Below are 18,306 nucleotides of genomic sequence, written 5' to 3' on the forward strand. Positions count from 1 at the left end.
GTGCCAGGCTGAAGAGAGGTGTAGTTCGAGAGCGCTTCCCCCTGAGTTAACAACCCGCTGGCTTATGTGCCGAATAAACGGACAAACTGAGACCCCAACCGTCTGGTTCTTGTGAACGTTACATTGGTGTCAGAAGTGAAGAAAGAAAAAAAGAACCCCAGAACGCCCGAGACCCTGTTGCCGGCGACGCTTGCCGTTACGAGACGAGGATGTTGCCGGGCAGGATTAAGAAGGAGACGGAGGAGAGGGAGGTTCGTCCGCGCTCGCCCGCCCATGGAGTGAGGGAAACGGCGCTGCGGCTGTCTGCCGAGGCTGGATTTTCTCCAGGTTTGACTAGGCTCGGGAACTGTTCGCACAGCGGCCGCGATTCCGGCGGGAAGGAGTCGACCTCGCTTGGCGCGCCGTCACGTGATGTAAACAAACATGGCGGCGCCCAGCAAGCTGCAGCGAATATAAAAACGCCTAAGTTCAGCGGCAAGACGCCATGGGAAGTGTTTATCGCACAGTTCGAGCTGTTAGCTGTTGCAGCTGGCTGGTCTGAGGAACATAAAGCTCTCCAATTGGCTTTGTGCCTGTGTGAGGATGCAGCTGCATGCCTGCTGCTGCTGACCGAGGAGCAGAGGGGAGATTATAATGCTCTGGTCGGAGCACTTCAGAGGCGCTTCGGGCAGTATAACCAACCAGTGCTGCTGAGGTCGGAGTTCCACAACAGACGCAGATTGCCAGGTGAGCCCCTCCGCATTTTGGCCCATGAAGTCGAGTGCCTTTGCCGGAGGGCGTATGACAGCATGCCACCATCAGTGCAGGCGGAGTTAGCTCGGGACCAGTTCCTGCAGGCCCTGAGCCCTAAAGAGCTCCGCATGCAAACTCAGCTTGCTCGGCCGGCCACACTCAGTGCAGCCCTGGAGCTAGCGTTGGAGAGGGAGATGCTTGCAGGATCCTCTGGGGGCGCTGACGACGCACACGTGGTGAGGGCTGTGTCAGCACCTGTGGAACAGATGGAGACGCCAGCGGGCCTGTGCAGTTTGGTGCAGACAGCTTCGCTGCAGTCGCCTTCCCCTCGGGCTGGCCCACACCGCCGACCTCAGAGCTGCTGGGGATGTGGACAAGTCGGACACCTCATCAGGCAGTGCCCCAAGCTTGCAGCGGTTCAGGGAAACGCCCACGGGCCCGTGTAGGCGGGAGTACACGACATCCCCACACCACCGCCACCTCCACCCGGTGCGGCCATCACTGTGGGCTGGACCCAGGTTGGCGGCTTTTGCCATGTTCCAGTGACGATTGCGGGGGTGTCCTGTACGGCCCTGCTGGACACGGGATCCAATGCAACGCTGGTCCGACCCGATATTGTCCCAACCGGAGCTGCTGTACAACCGACTAACGTGCAACTTAAGACTGTGACCGGTGATCTGGCCCCAATGAGAGGGAAGGGAGTGTTCCAGTTCAAGGTGGGGGACCTCGGTGTGTCTTATGCTGCCTGGGTGGCTGACGTGCAGGACGCCTGCATCCTTGGGCTGGATTTTTTACGAGCCATTGGTGGTGTACTGGACTTAGGCAAAGGCCTCCTCGTACTCCCTGATGGGAAGAAGGTGCCGCTTATTCCTCCCCCGGTCTGCACAGCATCTGCCGCGGCGTCCACCTCCACCGCAGAGACCCCTGCAGACCCGCCAGCAGAACAGCGAGCGGAGGAGGAGGAGGAGGAGAGGCTCTCAGCAGTGAGGAGTATCTGGTCAAAGAACTGTGAGGGGCTGACTCCACAGCAGCAAGAGAGTCTATGGCAGGTACTAAAAGAGTTTAGTGACATTTTTGCCCTGAAAGAAAGTGATGTTGGCTTGACACACTTGGTAGAGCACGTCATTGAGACCGGGGATGCCCAGCCTATTAAAGTGCGCCCCCGCCGCCTGCCCCTGGCTCATCAGGAGGCTGCAGACAGGGAGCTGTGTGAAATGATGAAGGCGGGCATCATAGAACCATCTGATAGCCCGTGGGCCTCCACGGTGGTGATGGTGCCTAAGAAAAAAAGTCCTAGGATGCGTTTCTGTGTGGACTACAGACCACTCAACAAAGTGACGAAGAAAGACTCTTACCCCCTTCCCAGGATTGATGAGTCCCTCGACTTAGTAGCCGGGTCCTCCTGGTTTTCCACCCTGGACCTGCGGAGTGGCTACTGGCAGGTGCCACTGTCCCCGGAATCCAGACCGAAGACAGCCTTCTGCACTAACAGGGGACTATGGCAGTTCAAAGTCCTGAGTTTTGGCCTTTGCAACGCTCCTGCGACCTTCGAGAGGCTCATGGACAGTGTGCTGGCTGGCGTCCCACGGCAACGGTGTCTGGTTTACCTGGATGATCTTCTAGTGCACGGGAGCTCCTTTGATGCTGCCCTGGATGCCCTGAGACAAGTGTTGGAGAGGGTGGCGGCTGCAGGCCTGAAGCTGCATCCCGACAAGTGCCACTTCATGAGGAGGGAGGTGGAGTTTCTGGGCCACAAGCTGGGTCGTGAGGGCATCAGCACTTTGGAGGAAAAAATTCACACCATTACCGAGTGGCCCACACCAGCAGACCAGAAACAGCTCAAAAGCTTCCTAGGACTGGCGTCTTATTACAGGAGGTTTGTGAAGGGCTTTTCCTCCATAGCCGCACCACTCTTCCACCTGCTGCAGAAGGACCGTGACTTCATCTGGACCCAGGACTGTCAGCAGGCGTTCGACACCCTCCGCAGATTGCTGACAGAGTCCCCAGTCCTTGCCCCCCCTGACCCCGCCCTGCCTTTTGTCCTGGACACTGACGCAAGTAATGTGGGGCTGGGAGCAGTGTTGTCGCAGGTTGGACCGGAAGGGGAGAAGGTGGTGGCGTACTTCAGCCGGGTCCTGAACAGGAGCGAGCGGCGCTACTGTGTCGCACGACGAGAGCTGTTGGCTGTGGTGGCGGGGGTGAGACACTTTAAATACTACCTGTGCGGCACAGCATTTGTTGTCAGAACTGATCATGCTGCCCTTCAGTGGCTGATGTCTTTCAGGGAGCCAGAGGGACAGGTGGCTCGCTGGCTGGAGGAGCTCCAAGCCTTCAATTTCACCGTGGAGCACAGAGCAGGGACGCACCATTCTAACGCAGACGCCCTCTCTCGCCGCCCATGTGCTGCAGCTGGCTGCCGTTACTGTGAGAAGCGAGAGGAAATAGAGCGGGAACTCACGACAATAGACGGAGCAGCACAGCTCGCCTGCAGGGTTCTTCTGGTGGTGGATGCAGCGGAGTGGAGGGCACGGCAGGAACAAGACACAGACCTGCTGCCGGTCCTGCAGTGGCTGGAGAAGGGGGAGCAACCCCTTTGGGATGAGGTCACTGGGTTTTCCATCTGTACCAGGGGGCTGTGGGCCAAGTTTGCAGCTCTCAGGCTGAAGGAGGGGGTGTTGGAGCGTGCCTGGAAGGATCCTGCCACGGGGGAGGAGAGGTGGCAGGTTGTGGTGCCAAGGTCGCTGAGGTCAGCTGTGCTGGGAGCCTGCCATGGGAGCACTGGCTCTGGCCACTTTGGGGTCTCCAAGACTCTTCGCCGCCTCCGCCAGGGCTATTACTGGGGTCAACAGCGGAGGGATGTGGAGGACTTTTGCCGCAGCTGTGATGCATGTTCCTCACACAAAGGGCCACAAGACCAGTCCCGGGCTCAGCTTCAGCAGCAACCAGCAGGAGCCCCAATGGAGCGAGTAGCTGTGGACGTCATGGGCCCATTTCCTCGCACAGACAGAGGAAACCGCTATGTTCTTGTGGCCATGGACTATTTTACCAAGTGGCCGGAAGCATACGCCATCCCAGATCAGGAGGCTGAGACGGTCGCTGATGTATTAGTGGAGGGGATGTTCAGCCGCTTTGGAACAGCAGAGACCCTCCACAGTGACCAGGGGCGTAACTTTGAGTCCAAGGTATTTGCTGCCATGTGTGAACGCCTTGGGACTAAGAAAACCCGCACCACCCCACTTCACCCCCAAAGCGATGGGCTGGTGGAAAGGTTTAACAGGACGCTGGCCCAGCAGCTAGCCATCCTTACCTCAGAACACCAACGGGACTGGAATTACCATCTTCCCCTTACCCTCATGGCCTACAGGTCGGCAGTGCAGGACTCCACCCAATGTACGCCTGCCCTGCTCATGTTAGGGAGAGAGCTGAGAACTCCTGCAGAGTTGGCTTTTGGGAAACCCCCGGACGCGCCAGAGGCACCACCGGGCCGGGACTACGCAAGGAAGCTGCAGGACCGGCTGGATTCTGCACATTGCTACGCCCGAGAGCAGCTGGCGAAGGCAGGCCTGCGCCAAAAGAGTAATTACGACATCACCACTAAAGGGAGGCACTTCCGTGCTGGGGAGCTGGTGTGGGTCTACAGCCCAAAGAGGAAGAAGGGACGGTGTCCTAAACTGGATAGCAGCTGGGTGGGGCCTTGCAGCGTCCTAGAGCGAGTGGGGGAGGTTGTTTACAGGGTGCAGTTGCCTCCTAGGGGGAGGATAGTAGCGCTGCACAGAGACCGGATGGCCCCCTACAGAGGACAGTCCCTCCCCTCCTTTCCAGAGGGACGTGTACAGAGCGTCCATGACCCTGCTCAGAGGGGCCCCCGACCGGGGCTGCGTTCCCCCCCCTCGGACTCTTCACCCCAAAGCCCCGAAGCTCCGCGTCCTCCTCAGGGGCTCAGGAGGTCAAGGAGGGAACGTAGGCTACCGCCCCGCCTCAGAGACTGTGTCGTTCCCTCGGGGACGAGGAACTTATTGCTGGGGGGGCAGTGTAACGATGGTTAAGTGTTACTGGACAGTGACATGTTGGTTTTCTCTGCACACTGTTGTTGTTCCTTTAAGATTCATGTTTGGTTGGGCTGCAGGAAGTAGTGGAGGGTGGTGTACAGGAAGGGGTGGGGGGACCTGGTTGTTCTGTGTGTGTGCCAGGCTGAAGAGAGGTGTAGTTCGAGAGCGCTTCCCCCTGAGTTAACAACCCGCTGGCTTATGTGCCGAATAAACGGACAAACTGAGACCCCAACCGTCTGGTTCTTGTGAACGTTACAATACTGTTTTACTTTAGTCCATGACTCGCTTACCTTCAGGGTCATACGTCACATGAAAACCAAAATAATTCCAAACGCCAGATCTGGAGAGCTTAACTTCTGTCTTGCTAGCTTGCCCTGCGCTCTTCCTTCTGACGATGCTGTCTGTGTTGAGCGCTCAGTAGATTTGCGCTCGACAGTGCAGCCTAGGCGGAGTAGTCGAACGCAGATTCACTGAGCGCTCAACACAGACAGCATCGTCAGAAGGAAAGTTGATAAAATAAATTACAAATGTTGTATTGTTCGATACATATGCGTACCGAACCGAAAGCACTGTATCGAACGGTTCAATATCGATACGAATATCGTTGCACCCCTAATATATATATATGTGTGTGTGTGTGTGTGTGTATATATATGTGTGTGTGTGTGTATATATATGTGTGTGTGTGTGTGTATATATATGTGTGTGTGTGTATATATATGTGTGTGTGTGTGTGTGTATATATATATGTGTGTGTGTGTGTGTGTGTGTGTGTGTATATATATATGTGTGTGTGTGTGTGTGTGTGTGTGTGTGTGTGTGTATATATATATATATGTGTGTGTGTGTGTGTGTGTGTGTGTGTATATATATATATATGTGTGTGTGTATGTGTGTGTATATGTATGTGTGTGTGTGTGTGTATATGTATGTGTGTGTGTATATGTGTATATATATATATATATATATATATATATATATGGCTCTTTCCAAAATAAAAGCTATACTATACGCCTCTTCTGGGCTATATTCTCAGCAGCATATTGTATATATGTTGTTGCCGTGCGGTTGCCGCGCTGAGCAGTTAGCTAGCAGCAGTGTTCTTCTGCAGATGTCAATAAACGGCTGTGCTCCCTGGCTAGCTCACGGGAAGCAAGACCAAACGACACCTCCGTCTCCTCGCTGTCTGAGCTCACCACATTGGTGTCAGAAGTGGGATGATGGTGGTACCCCATGTTCTGACCCGAGTGACTTTTCCCTCGCCGGTCGTGACCGGCCGGTGCGCCAAAAGAAGGCACCTGGACATTTGCAGGACTTTGTGTGGGGTAATGGGGTCGTCGCGGACGACTGACCCCTTAGGTGGGGGCTATGTAGCGGGTCAGGGCTGTTCGGGGTTCTGTTTGTACAGTTATGTTTTGTTTATGTTGCCATAGTGACGGGTGACGCCCTCTCGCTGCGACGGTGTGTCCTTCCGGGGTCAGAGGGCGCTCTGTGTGTTGTTGTTGCTGTGCGGTTGCCGCGCTGAGCAGTTAGCTAGCGGCAGTGTTCTTCTGCAGATGTCAATAAACGGCTGTGCTCCCTGGCTAGCTCACGGGAAGCAAGACCAAACGATACCTCCGTCTCCTCCTTGTCTGAGCTCGCCACAATATTAAACATATCAGGTCCCCATAAGGAGAATCATGTGCTAACGGCTGTCTAAATGACTCAGGTAAAGTTTGTAGCATGCATGCTTGTTGTTTTTGTCTGCTTCCACTTGTCTTTGCACTAGGGCTGCCACAAACGATTATTTTGATAGTCGACTAGTCACCGATTATTTTTGCGATTAGTCGACTAATCAGATCATCATCCATTGGACGTACAGCGTACAGCTTATTGCACCAGCAGCATCTGGTCTTATAGAACTATCATTAGCTTACAGCTTGAAGTGTTTGTGCTAACTAAAAATAAAGACAAGATGGTAGTTTATTAATTTTTAATGAAATTTGCAGATTGTTTCGGTGAAGTTTAATAAACTCCTTGCTTTCTAAAATATAACAGGACACCGGAGTATATTCTCCAGCGTCTCACACTTCTGATAATCAGCTGTCTGCTTGACAGTTTTAGCTGTGCAAAAACTATAACTTTAATCTCAGCCAAACCGATTTACTCAGGAACAAATAAAATACTAAAGAAAGCCAAACTAACATTTTTAAGTTATCTAAGTGACTTATATATATGTTTAACCTGACTAGCGAAAGACGGCGGTGGGTTTGAAAACGATTTGCCGGGAGTCCGGTGTTCTCACGGCTCTAGTTAGCCTTGCCCCCGCCTAGCTAACGAGCTAGTGGGTAACAGACGTCTCTGAAAACGTCGGAGCGCTTTTGAAAATATGTGGTGTCTTGATAAACTGAGCAGATATTTGAGGTTTACACAGCTACATTCTCGCCTGAAAATATGTTAAACGTTTATTTTGTGACCCAGAAAGAATAATAAGAGTAAAGTTAAAACTAACTAGCTGCCGCCATTGTCGACAACTGCGCTGGGCTGCGCTATGAATTCTGGGACACAGCTTCTTCTTCTTCGGGGTTTAACGGCAGCTGGCATCCTTGTACATGCAGTGCTGCCATCTTCTGTTTCAGTCCGTTATTACACTCTTAAATCCTACTACTCATTCCTGCGTCCTTTGTGATCTTACAAAGCTTCAAACGATGCGTCGACTACTAAATTAGTCGTCGACGATTTTAATAGTTGACATAATCGTGACTAGTCGACTAATCGTGGCAGCCCTACTTTGCACTAGGATGATGTCGGCGTAAATGTGCAGTCATATTCGTTGTGTTCCCACTAGTGCTGTCAGCGTTAATCTCGTTGAAATGACGTTAACGCCACAACACGGTAAATCTCTGTTAACGAGCTACCCCTGCGTGGGGCTAGACGGCCAACACGTTAACGAGCTAACTGTGCTAACACACTAGTTCCCACCCATGTAATTCAGCATTGCGTGGCACATCCAACATACTGTTTTACTTTAGTCCATGACGCGCTTACCTTCAGGGTCATATGTCACATGAAAACCAAAATAATTCCAAACGCCAGATCTGAATGAGGGTGGGGGAGGTTCAATTTGCCATGTTGCAAGGAGAGCTTAACTTCTGTCTCGCTAGCTTGCCCTGCGCTCTTCCTTCTGACGATGCTGTCTGTGTTGAATGCTCAGTGGATCTGCGCTCGACAGTGCAGCCTAGGCGGAGTAGTCGAACGCAGATTCACTGAGCGCTCAACACAGACAGCATCGTCAGAAGGAAAGCTGATCAAATAAATTACAAATTTTGTATTGTCCCATACATATGCGTACCGAACCGAAAGCACTGTATCGAACGGTTCAATATCGATACGAATATCGTTGCACCCCTAATATATATATATATATATATATATATATATATATATATATATATATATATATATATATATATATATATATATATATATATATATATATATATATATATATATATATAGACCAAAAAGTGCACAGTTTTATTGCTAAAAATAAATGAAGGATGCCTTCAAGGTGGTGTTTATTCAGTATTTGTGCTGTAAACAGAAATCCTCTAGGGTTTGGTCATGCAATGTATATCAAGTGTACAGTTTTTCAAGCTCTTCAGCAAGTATGCTGCCCTAGTCATTGCTAAGAAACTTGCTACAGTTTTTACTGTGTGTTTACACTGTCTTGAGACTGTTCTCTATCTCATATGCTTCAATGTGATGTGATGGTGCTGGATACATGTTTAGAGTTGTTACTATACTGTAGAATCTGGTGTCTGTTTGATGGACATCCTTTGACGGATAACAACTCAATCCACTAATGCCTAAAACCTTTGCAAACTATTGCATATATGCACACGTACTCAGTTGCTCGCGTTATCCGCTTGCTTTCATCACTTTCTCATTCAAGCGCTCTCTTTAAATTCCACCTAATAAGAAAATGTTGTCTTGGGGCCGTCTGGTCAGCTTGAACTAGGATGTCAGTGAGAACACAATGGGGCATAGCACTGACTTAACATCACGGTTAATAATTTACAGACCTGCTGCAAATGTTTCACAGCACATTTTTTTTCCCATGAGGAGATCACTTGTTTAAATTGTGGTGTGAATAACTGACTATATTCAAGCACAGCTCACAGAGTCCAATTACTAATCTCAGCAGATAAGCATTTCTGCTGTTATCTGGAGTTTTGAATTCAATTGAATGTGAGAACAGGGGCCACGCAAGTTGATGTTGGTCAGTGTAATAATAATGCATCTTTGTTCATATACAATGGCAAACTTTGAAACGCTCGGGATCCCTGCTTAACAAAGCATTTAGATGGAAATCAAGGTCAGATTGATGTTTATTTGTTTTGGCCTTAGGACCTGTATGAAAATAGCCCTCAATGAGGAAAAACTCCCACGAAAACCTCATCAACATTAAAGGCAGTTTGTTCTGTTTGTGTGTTGCTGTTTACCAGGGAGGCTTTTGATCACTGACACCCCCCATAGATAAAGTGAAGCATGAAGGCCAAATCCTGCCCCGCATTGATCTGAACAAACATCCCCCTCCCGTTGCCAGCATACACGCACACACGCACACGCACACACGCTGTCCTAATATTACCATAGTGTTAGTACTCTACAGCAAGATCAACAGTGTGTGACAACAGCTGTGTCACATTATGAATATTGCAACATCAATGGGTGCAGAGGTCATTATACGAATTAATTGGCAGTGGTGCTGTCATTAACGCTATCCAAACACGCCTATAGTTAATGCGAATGATCCGAAAATGTTTTATCTAATTGTTTATTCATGCTGTCCCTCCATTATTCGTTTTCAGCTTTTGCTAGTAGCATTAGGGTGATCCTATGTGTAAGTTGCAGACAAGAGATTTTGCACTATTCTGTGAATGTTATTTCTTCAAAGTTGCCCTGCATTATTAATTTGAGTGTTAGTTTCAAGTTGCCTTGGGTACTTATCTTTGTGTTTTTACCCTCCAACCCTCTGTAATCTCCTATTACCCCCTCCACTTTGCCCATTCCCCCTTTGCTACCCTCCTCTCTCTCCCTCCCTTTTTTTCTCTCCCAGGCGAGTGATGCATGCTGCAAACGGTGCGTGCGTGTAGTGTGAGCGAGAGCCATCGGTGTATGCGTGTGCTTGTGTTGCGTGTGTGTTTGACTGTATGAGTGTGTGTGCTTGAATGTGTGTTGAGAGAGCGAGAGAGAGCAAGAGCGAACGAGAGAGAGAGAGAGAGAGAGAGACGGATAGACCGAGCCTCTAACACGGAGCATGCCTCTGCGTCCGGCAGCCGGCAAACATGAGCCACCGAGCCCTCCACGGCAGGACCAGCAGCAGCACACACACACACACTCACACACAATCACACACCCTCACACACACGCAGCAAACGGCAGCCAGGGGGCCAGCACTGACAGCAGCAGCTCCCGGGAAGAGGACAGTGGCGTTCCCGTTCCTCACGGTGTTCCGGCTTTCCGTCCCAGTGCAGAGCGTAGCAACAGTGCAAGAGCACCCATGGAGGAGCCAACAGGCAACACGGTGGTCATCCGCATTGGAATCCCAGACTTGCAGCAGACGGTAAGAGCTCATTCTGTAGCCAGAGTATAAAAGAGAGGTAATCTGCCTCTCCCCCTTCCTCTTTGAATAGGTGCTTTCTACCTCTCTACTGCTGGCTTTATGTATTATCTGTCAGCTTTTAATTTTTCGTCTTTTCCGTCAGCTTCTCTTTATCGTTATCACCCATGCTCTTCTTTTCCCTTGTTTTCGGTTTTGGTTTTTTTTGGTATGCACACTTAGTAGCTGTGTTTGCTTGCTGGCTTCTGGGGGTTCCACTCCTCCCCTCCCCACCTTTTCCACTGTTGCCTCGCTAATAAATCGACCTCTTCATTAACTGGGCTTCAGCTGACTTTGACAACTGGCCACTTAGGGTGAGAATGGGGGTCTGAGGGAAGGGGGAGGAACGGAAAAGGCATCAGGGGTAACGGAGGCTGTGAGGTGATTGCAAATGCCCAAGAAGGCACGAGGTAGAGAATCATGACAGTTATACCTAAACAGTAAAACTTTACCTCATCATGTCGTCTTCCCACTGTGTTTGCTCTGTGCCCAGAGAGTATAACAGGTCCAATCATACACTGTTCCTCCACTAATGAAGCTGCAGTTTCTCTGAATGTGTAGCCTGTACCTGTGTAGTATTGCAGCCACTGAAAATAAAAGCAGAACCATCAGACTGTTGAAACCATTTGATCGCCTTCACAAGTGTGTCCATATCTGTATGTGATTGCTGCAGAGGGTGGTGTGAAACAGGACAAATGGGCACATAGTAAATTAGTTCTGTCATTCAGTTTTCAAGCTATCTCATTCATGTAGATTCAACAACATTGAGTAATGCAGTGCAGTGGAACATCTCTCACTGAAGTGTCAAGGTGCCATTTCTTTGAGGTTAACGGGGATCTTCAATTTGATTGCCTGGAACTGCACTTAACTGCAGAGAAATAGCATTTTACTGTTTGATTGGCTGTAAAATAAAACGTTCAGCTCAACATATCTTGACCCCATGTTATATGTCTGCAGCTATTGCTGCTCTCGCTCTCTCTCTCTCTCTCTCTCTCTCTCTCTCTCTCTCTCTCTCTCTCTCTCTCTCCGTATATATATATATATATATATATATATATATATATATCAGTAGCACATATAAGATCACACTATTAGACAAATGAAGTGACTTTCCTCTGGAATAACACATGACTCTGAGTCAACACTTATCAACTTATCTAGCCATTCACCTTCTGTTTCACATTAATACTCGAGATATTGTCTATTAATTGTAAAGCAAAACACAGATTATACCCTGGCAGCCATTCGCTACATACTTGTGCTCAGTTACTAAGCTTTTTGCAAGAAGTTAGGCTGAGTGTCCCGTTTCTATTCATTCTGCAGACATTGATGGCGAAGGCAAGAGGCTGGTGCTCTGTTTGTTGTTGTTGATTACCTCATTGTCGTTGGATACTTGGCTGAAATGACCCATTGTATCTTAGTGAGGCTCCAGCACCGAATGCCAGGAATAAAGGCAGGAAATAAAAGGAAGGCAGCTGAAAAGAAAGTAGAGAATTCCCCAAAGGTGCTATAGAATAGCCCTGTGTGGACAAAAATGTTTTCAAGCAAGCTCAAACTCAAAACTCTCAGCATGCAAATATGTATAATATAGAATAAGTATTTGCAGTTACATGAAAGAATACACACACACACACCTGGGCATGGTTTTACAAGCTTACACAGTTACACACTCAAACATGCACTCATGTTCATGATTCCTAATCCCATTGCCCGGGGAATTGCCTTAATGTGGTTATGTAACGTTAAGATGCTCCACGAATTATTAGTTTCAGTTTCAGTCACATTTAGTCCAGTATATGGATAAGAAAGCAAGAACACATATGGGATGACACAGTGATAGAGGGAAAGACAAACAGAGAGTTTGCCTGAAGTCTGACAGACAAACATAGAGGCAGCTGACAGATGGCCAGATTCTGACAGTTTGAATCTTTTATGGAGCAGTCAAAAGTGACTCGTGTGTACTCTGAGTAAGCAGGAGATTACACTAGAATAGTCTGCCTGAAGTAGGATTACACATCTCCTGCTGTGTTTCAAGCCTAGATCAGGAGAATGAAGCACCATGCAAAGATCATGCTGGGCAACATTTTCCCTTTTCTGCGAGAAATTAGGGTGGAGCACAGCCCAATATGCAGTAAAGCCAGAGTATAAAATAGTTAATAGTTCCTTCACAATTCCTTTCTCAATCTCTGACCTATTATGTTGAGTTCCCAGTATTTTTTCAGCCTAATTAATCTGAAGTAGGGGTATTATTTCTGGTGCTATTCTTGCATGTGAACTGTGTTTTGAGAATTTCTTCTTCAGGTCTGGTTAGGTGATGGAGTAAAATAAAGAGTGGTGTTAAAATTATGGAAGACAATTATGGAAATTAAGGAAGAAAATTAATGGATTTTAGTCATTCAGCTTGCAATTTATTCTAAGCAAGTCCGTCATTACATAAAAGTACTGTTCAGTCTTTGGCAAACATTTAATCTCTAACTGTATTTTGGCAACAGGAGATAGTACAGTTGCATTAGCAGTCAGTACCACCTTTTGTTCGGTCGGGGTGTTTGGGAAATTATTTGTAAAGATTGTACTTTTTTCCCACCATAGGTATCATTTGGTATTCATCATACCCAGCTTCACAAAAATTCTATTTTTGTGATAGAAGCAAAAAAGATAGATTCCCAATACCGCTAATGGGTGTCATTCATCTCTCAAAAGAGAGGGAGACACACACGTAAATAGTCTGCCCCACTATTGCCTACCTGCTTTAATCCATCTTCTCCATTTATTTTTGTGTTACGTCTCTCAGTGCATCCCATTTCTTTATCCATTCACAGAATACATTTTTCTGTCAGATGCAGAAATCTGTCACGATTATGATGTTGAGAAAATAATTTTAAAAATAAACAAAAAACAAACAAAAAAAACCCTCAAGTCTTGTTATATAGACCTTTGGGTTTGAGGGTTACACGCAGTATGCTTTCTCTTTGAAAAAACATTTGTCTTGTGGAAGCTCGAGGTTTCAGCTCTCTTGTTTGTAACAATAGTTGCTGCATCTTATTGGGTCGAACTGAAATAGACATCTTGAAGGCCCTTTCATTGTCTCTGTGCATATTTTCCTGTTCACATGCTTGCATGTAGCAGCATATGGTGTCCCTCCTTACACTTTACATCCTTTTGTGCTGGACTTAGCACTTTGTGATGCCCTCTTTGTCTTTTCTGTTGTTTTTGAATTTTTTTCCACCTCTTCTGTCTGCCTGTGTAGTTGGCTTATAAGGTACCCTGTTTTTCCTGTCTGCTACTGTCTTGAACTGCTGTCTGAGTAAGTTATTTTCTGGAAACATTTGGCACATGTACATATGTAGGCTTAATATTTCATGAAAGACATTGTCCTTGACATTTTTCATTCTACAGTACTCTTCAAAAGTCTTGAGTCACCGCTAATTTCGTTATATTTTGCTAGGAAAATACAAAATAGGTGCAGCAATTTATTGAAGTTGAGGCAGTCTTAAGAAGTCTTCAGGAATAGTTCTCCAGGCTTCTTGAAGAGCATCTTCTTTGGATGTTTGCTGCCTTTTGTTCTGTTCTCTGTTAAGATGATCCCACACTGCTTCAATAATGTCGAGGTCCACATGCTGGGGAGTGTTCCATTGTGCGGTTTTCTCTCCATGGTATAGTTTTGCTGCATTGGCAGTGTGTTTGGAATCAATGCAAAAAAATTATGCTGTTGCCAATCAGGCAGATTCCAGACTTTACTGTGTGGTGTTTAAACATATGATTGCACTTTTCAGTGTTCCACCCAAAACCGATGGAACCCATTGAACCCAAAATTTCAAACTTGGTTTCATCACTCCATTGATTTTCACTCCAGTTCTTGTATAATTTGGCATTGTTCAGTCATTTCTCCCTGTTTCCCTTTCTTTAAAATGGCTTTTGCAAAGCGACCCTTCCACTGAAACCCTGAAGACATAACTTTTACATACTAGTAAAGTTTTCGTTTTGCTTTTTAGGCCTGCCCCACTTCTCCTTGTTCAATTTCCTGTGCACTACAAACCGTTCCAAGATAGACCATGTTTTCAGCTGACTGAGGATGGCTTAGTTGGTGCAAAAATCCAGCTTTATACCTGTTAAACTCTGTTATTTTTAGCATTTTTCTTTAAGCTAACTAAAGAAATTCAAAGGCTGCTGACAGGATGCTAGAAATAAAGTCACTAAAGATACTTGTCTGTTATGTGTAAATCCAATGCTGGTTCATCCCTGCTGTCTTTTTTGTGCTGTTGAAATTTTTAAAAAGTCTGTGCTAGTGACTAATTGTTCAAACGCCATCTCAATTATTCAAATTTAGAATTTTTATTAGTCAAAGTAAAAAATGACAGTTTTTGTCGGACTGTTAAATTTAATTTTGATCTCGTGATGTGGAAAATAGACTATAAGTTTAAAAATGTCTCTTCTCCATTAACCCCAAGGCTTGTCATTTTGACCTTACAGTTGTAAATCTGTTGCTGAATAAATAATAGGATTTTTGTTTTCAAGTGGAAATTTCAGAAACTGAAAAAAAGCTAAAAAAAAAAAGTTCAAGTTGTTTTTATATCACCAGCGTCAAATTCTTTTCTTGGCCAATTTACCGAGTATATATCCAGTGACAGTTATGCCTTATGTCATTTTTGTACTCTGTGGAACATGTGGCCATCATGTTTTGAGTACCTGCTGTGTAGCCTCCTGGCAGATTAATCTCTTTTGTCCCTTTTGTGTGTTCTTGTTTAACTACCATCTGCCTGCATCGTCAGTCCAGATGATATTTTGACGTATTTCCAAATATGCAACTGTTGTTTTCCTTAGCCAGTAAGAGTGGGGACCTGTCGTTTAGTAACTTGTTAATCAGTACTGCTACCTGATTTACACTGTAGATTGGTTGAATGCAGGCTGCAAAATTTAGTAGCTGAAAAACAAATATGATTTCAGTTCTGTTATCCTGGTGTTACCCAAATTAACAGTTCTGCTGGTGCCTTTCTGAGTAGAGAAGGGATTTCCCTGTGTATCTAGTAAATTGGTGCGGGTGTAGGTGTGAGTGGTAGTCTGTCTCTCTGATGACCTGCCCTGGCTGTAGCTCATCTCTCACTCAGTGTCAGCTGGGATAGGCTCCAGCTCCCTGCAACTCAGTTGGATAAGTTGTTAAGAAAATGGATGGATTGAGATTTAGAAGCAGAAACCAAATATTAACAGACCTGGACTGAGCTCAAGCCCCCGAAAATAATTCAGGACTAAGAACGCAACTTTTCAGTCCAAATACTGACACAGACACCTTGACTCAAACGATCTGTTTCTTTAGTTTGTTTGTTTTTTATTTTTTGTCCAGTTGATACTATTGTTAAGTGTTTTTGTTTTTTTTTTTGAGAAGGACAACCGCTGCCCAAGCAAAAACCTGTAGTGATCCCATATGTGTCAGGAGTATCGGAGCACTTGAGATGCATTTTTTCTAAACACCGGGTTTCTGTGGCTTTTAAACCCCAAAACACGCTGCGCCAAAAATTGGTCCACCCCAAGGATCGGGTCCCCCGACACAAACAGAGTAACATAGTGTACGCTGTTAAGTGCCAGGAGGATTGCCAGGATTTATAGCGGATGGCACAACACAGAAGAGCTACCTCATCAGGCCAGGACTCTGCAGTCTATTTACACCTACAGGCGAGTGGACACTCTTTCAAGGATGAGGATGTACACATCCTGGACAGGGAGGAACGCTGGTTTGAGCGCGGAGTCAAGGAGGCCATTTACGTGAAAAGGGAAAGACCATCTCTGAATCGAGGAGGGGGCCTAAGGATACATCTTTTGCCATCTTACAATGCTGTGATTGCAGCCATTCCCCAACTCTCTGTGAATGGTACTCATGGCTATAGGGCTTTGGAGTTGACGTCACGCCGCAATGCATTATGGGAGCGCAGCGCCATTTTCGGGGTCTACGAATCAAACCAAACACACTGTGTTAGAATGACGACTACAAGAAAGATGCTTAAAAGCGGCTCAAAAGAGAATGAACTGTATAGAGACCGATTGCGTCCAGAGGCGAAGCAGCGGTACTTGCAGAAAATAGCGTGCATTGGAAATGTGGACCCGTATGAAATACGGCCGTGGAGTAGAAACCCTGAAGACCAACCGCTATTGATGTAGCCTGACATATTCTCGTACCTTGTCTGTGGAGTCAGCGCGTACAAGTCGTCATTCAAGCAAAGGTAAGTCAGCTCGAGTACTGCGAGTGAAATGCGTTTGATTTCCCTGCAAACATTCAGATTAGTGCAGCATAAATTCATTCATGAGGGGAAATTACAGTGAGAACATGTGGAGGCTGTTAGGTGGATAACATAGTGAGTTCAGTGCATTGATGTGACACTGTCCTGAAGGATTGTTATTCTTTATGGTTAAAGAAATTGCACTAATTTATTCATATTTATTATAAATAATTCTAATTATACATCTTGCTTCCATGTTTGTATCTTGTGTCACTAAAAATACATTTTATTTTAATTTTATATATTGATCAATGACCTGCAGAATCTCCTTATCATATTAAGTGATTCATAATTGTCACTTTATGCTTTCTCCATCTCTAAAGTGATGACATCCTTGCATTACATCCTTTAGGTTCATTTTCTGCAGGCAGGTTTCTGACAGAGAACAGGCAGATTTAGAATATAACATGCAGCGTTCTATAGATGGAAAAAGAAATGAAAAATTACATGTATGTGCTAACTTTCTAAACACTTTGTTACATTTATGATAAAGTAGATTAAACACATTTATGTCTGCCTTGGCTCATTAGTTCTTGTCTTTAAATGAACTTTGTCTGTGTGTGTTTCAGGTCCTGCACTCTCAAAGACTGAATGAACCAGCATTGCAGCCATGGGTCACTGTGAGCATCACAGGGAAGGTTGAAGCCGCGCACTGCACCTGTATGGCCGGAGTCGCGGAGACCTGCAGCCATGTCGCTGCTCTTCTGTTTAATGTAGAAGCAACAGTGTTGATCTGTGGCACAAGGACTGTTACAGATGAACCTGCATACTGGGTTTTGCTGGGTAATATGGCCAAGATACAGCCAGAGGTTGGCCATAAGATAGACTTCTCCTCTTCAGCTGCCCAAAAAAAGGCTCTCAATCAAAACATAATAATAATAATAATAATGGATTGGATTTATATAGCGCTTTTCAAGGCACCCAAAGCGCTTTACAATACCACTATTCATTCACTCTCACATTCATACACTGGTGGAAGCAAGCTACAGTTGTAGCCACAGCTGCCCTGGGGCAGACTGACAGAAGCGAGGCTGCCATATCGCGCCATCGGCCCCTCAGACCATCTGTAGTGACAGGTAAAAGGAGGGGTCCTCAAAACAGAAAAATCCCACCTGCTACTTTGGAGGAGTTGTCACTGCTATTGGATACTTTGCTGGAACACAGTAAAGCTGTGGGTTGTGGGAATGACCCATAATGTTTTATCTAGGGGTCTAGATTTATGCCTGTAGTGCACTGCCGTGTAAATAATTTGCATTTACTGAATATATACTGACTGAGTACCACTGTTCAAAAGTTGAATAAAGAAACAAACTAATTTTTGCCTCTTTTTTTTTTTTTTTATTGAAACCACCTTATAGAACATCACATCAGTTACAATGTAGAATCCATGTCATTTATAGTTTACAAATGACAAAATGTTTACACAAAATCATGAGTGTTTACATGACATCACCCACTACTAACATTATTTACTGTATCTTTTGAAAAAATACAGCAATTTTAACAGCACAATACTTAAGAATATTTAACAGGAGCAGGTTTCATTTTTCCCTGGTTTTATTATCACACTGTTCACCAAAACGCAGCAAACCTTCACCATCTTATCCAGGAG

General features: G+C 46.1%; 1 protein-coding gene across 9 annotated transcripts in view; it reads left to right on the plus strand.

Annotated features, from left to right (window-relative positions):
- Window positions 1-18,306, plus strand: part of shank3a (SH3 and multiple ankyrin repeat domains 3a) — a 250,984-nt gene that overhangs the window by 73,556 nt on the left and 159,122 nt on the right. For all 9 annotated transcript variants that reach the window (XM_085359158.1, XM_085359160.1, XM_085359162.1 and 6 more), the window contains one exon: window positions 9,883-10,389. In XM_085359158.1, the coding sequence (XP_085215284.1) occupies window positions 10,084-10,389 (306 nt within the window). In that variant the 5' untranslated portion in view covers window positions 9,883-10,083. The remainder of the gene's footprint in view (window positions 1-9,882; window positions 10,390-18,306) is intronic.

Source organism: Diplotaxodon limnothrissa, linkage group LG7 (assembly GCF_057381915.1).
Source record: "Diplotaxodon limnothrissa isolate DT_005_m linkage group LG7, D_limnothrissa_male_GT1.1, whole genome shotgun sequence".
Taxonomy (NCBI): domain Eukaryota; kingdom Metazoa; phylum Chordata; class Actinopteri; order Cichliformes; family Cichlidae; genus Diplotaxodon; species Diplotaxodon limnothrissa.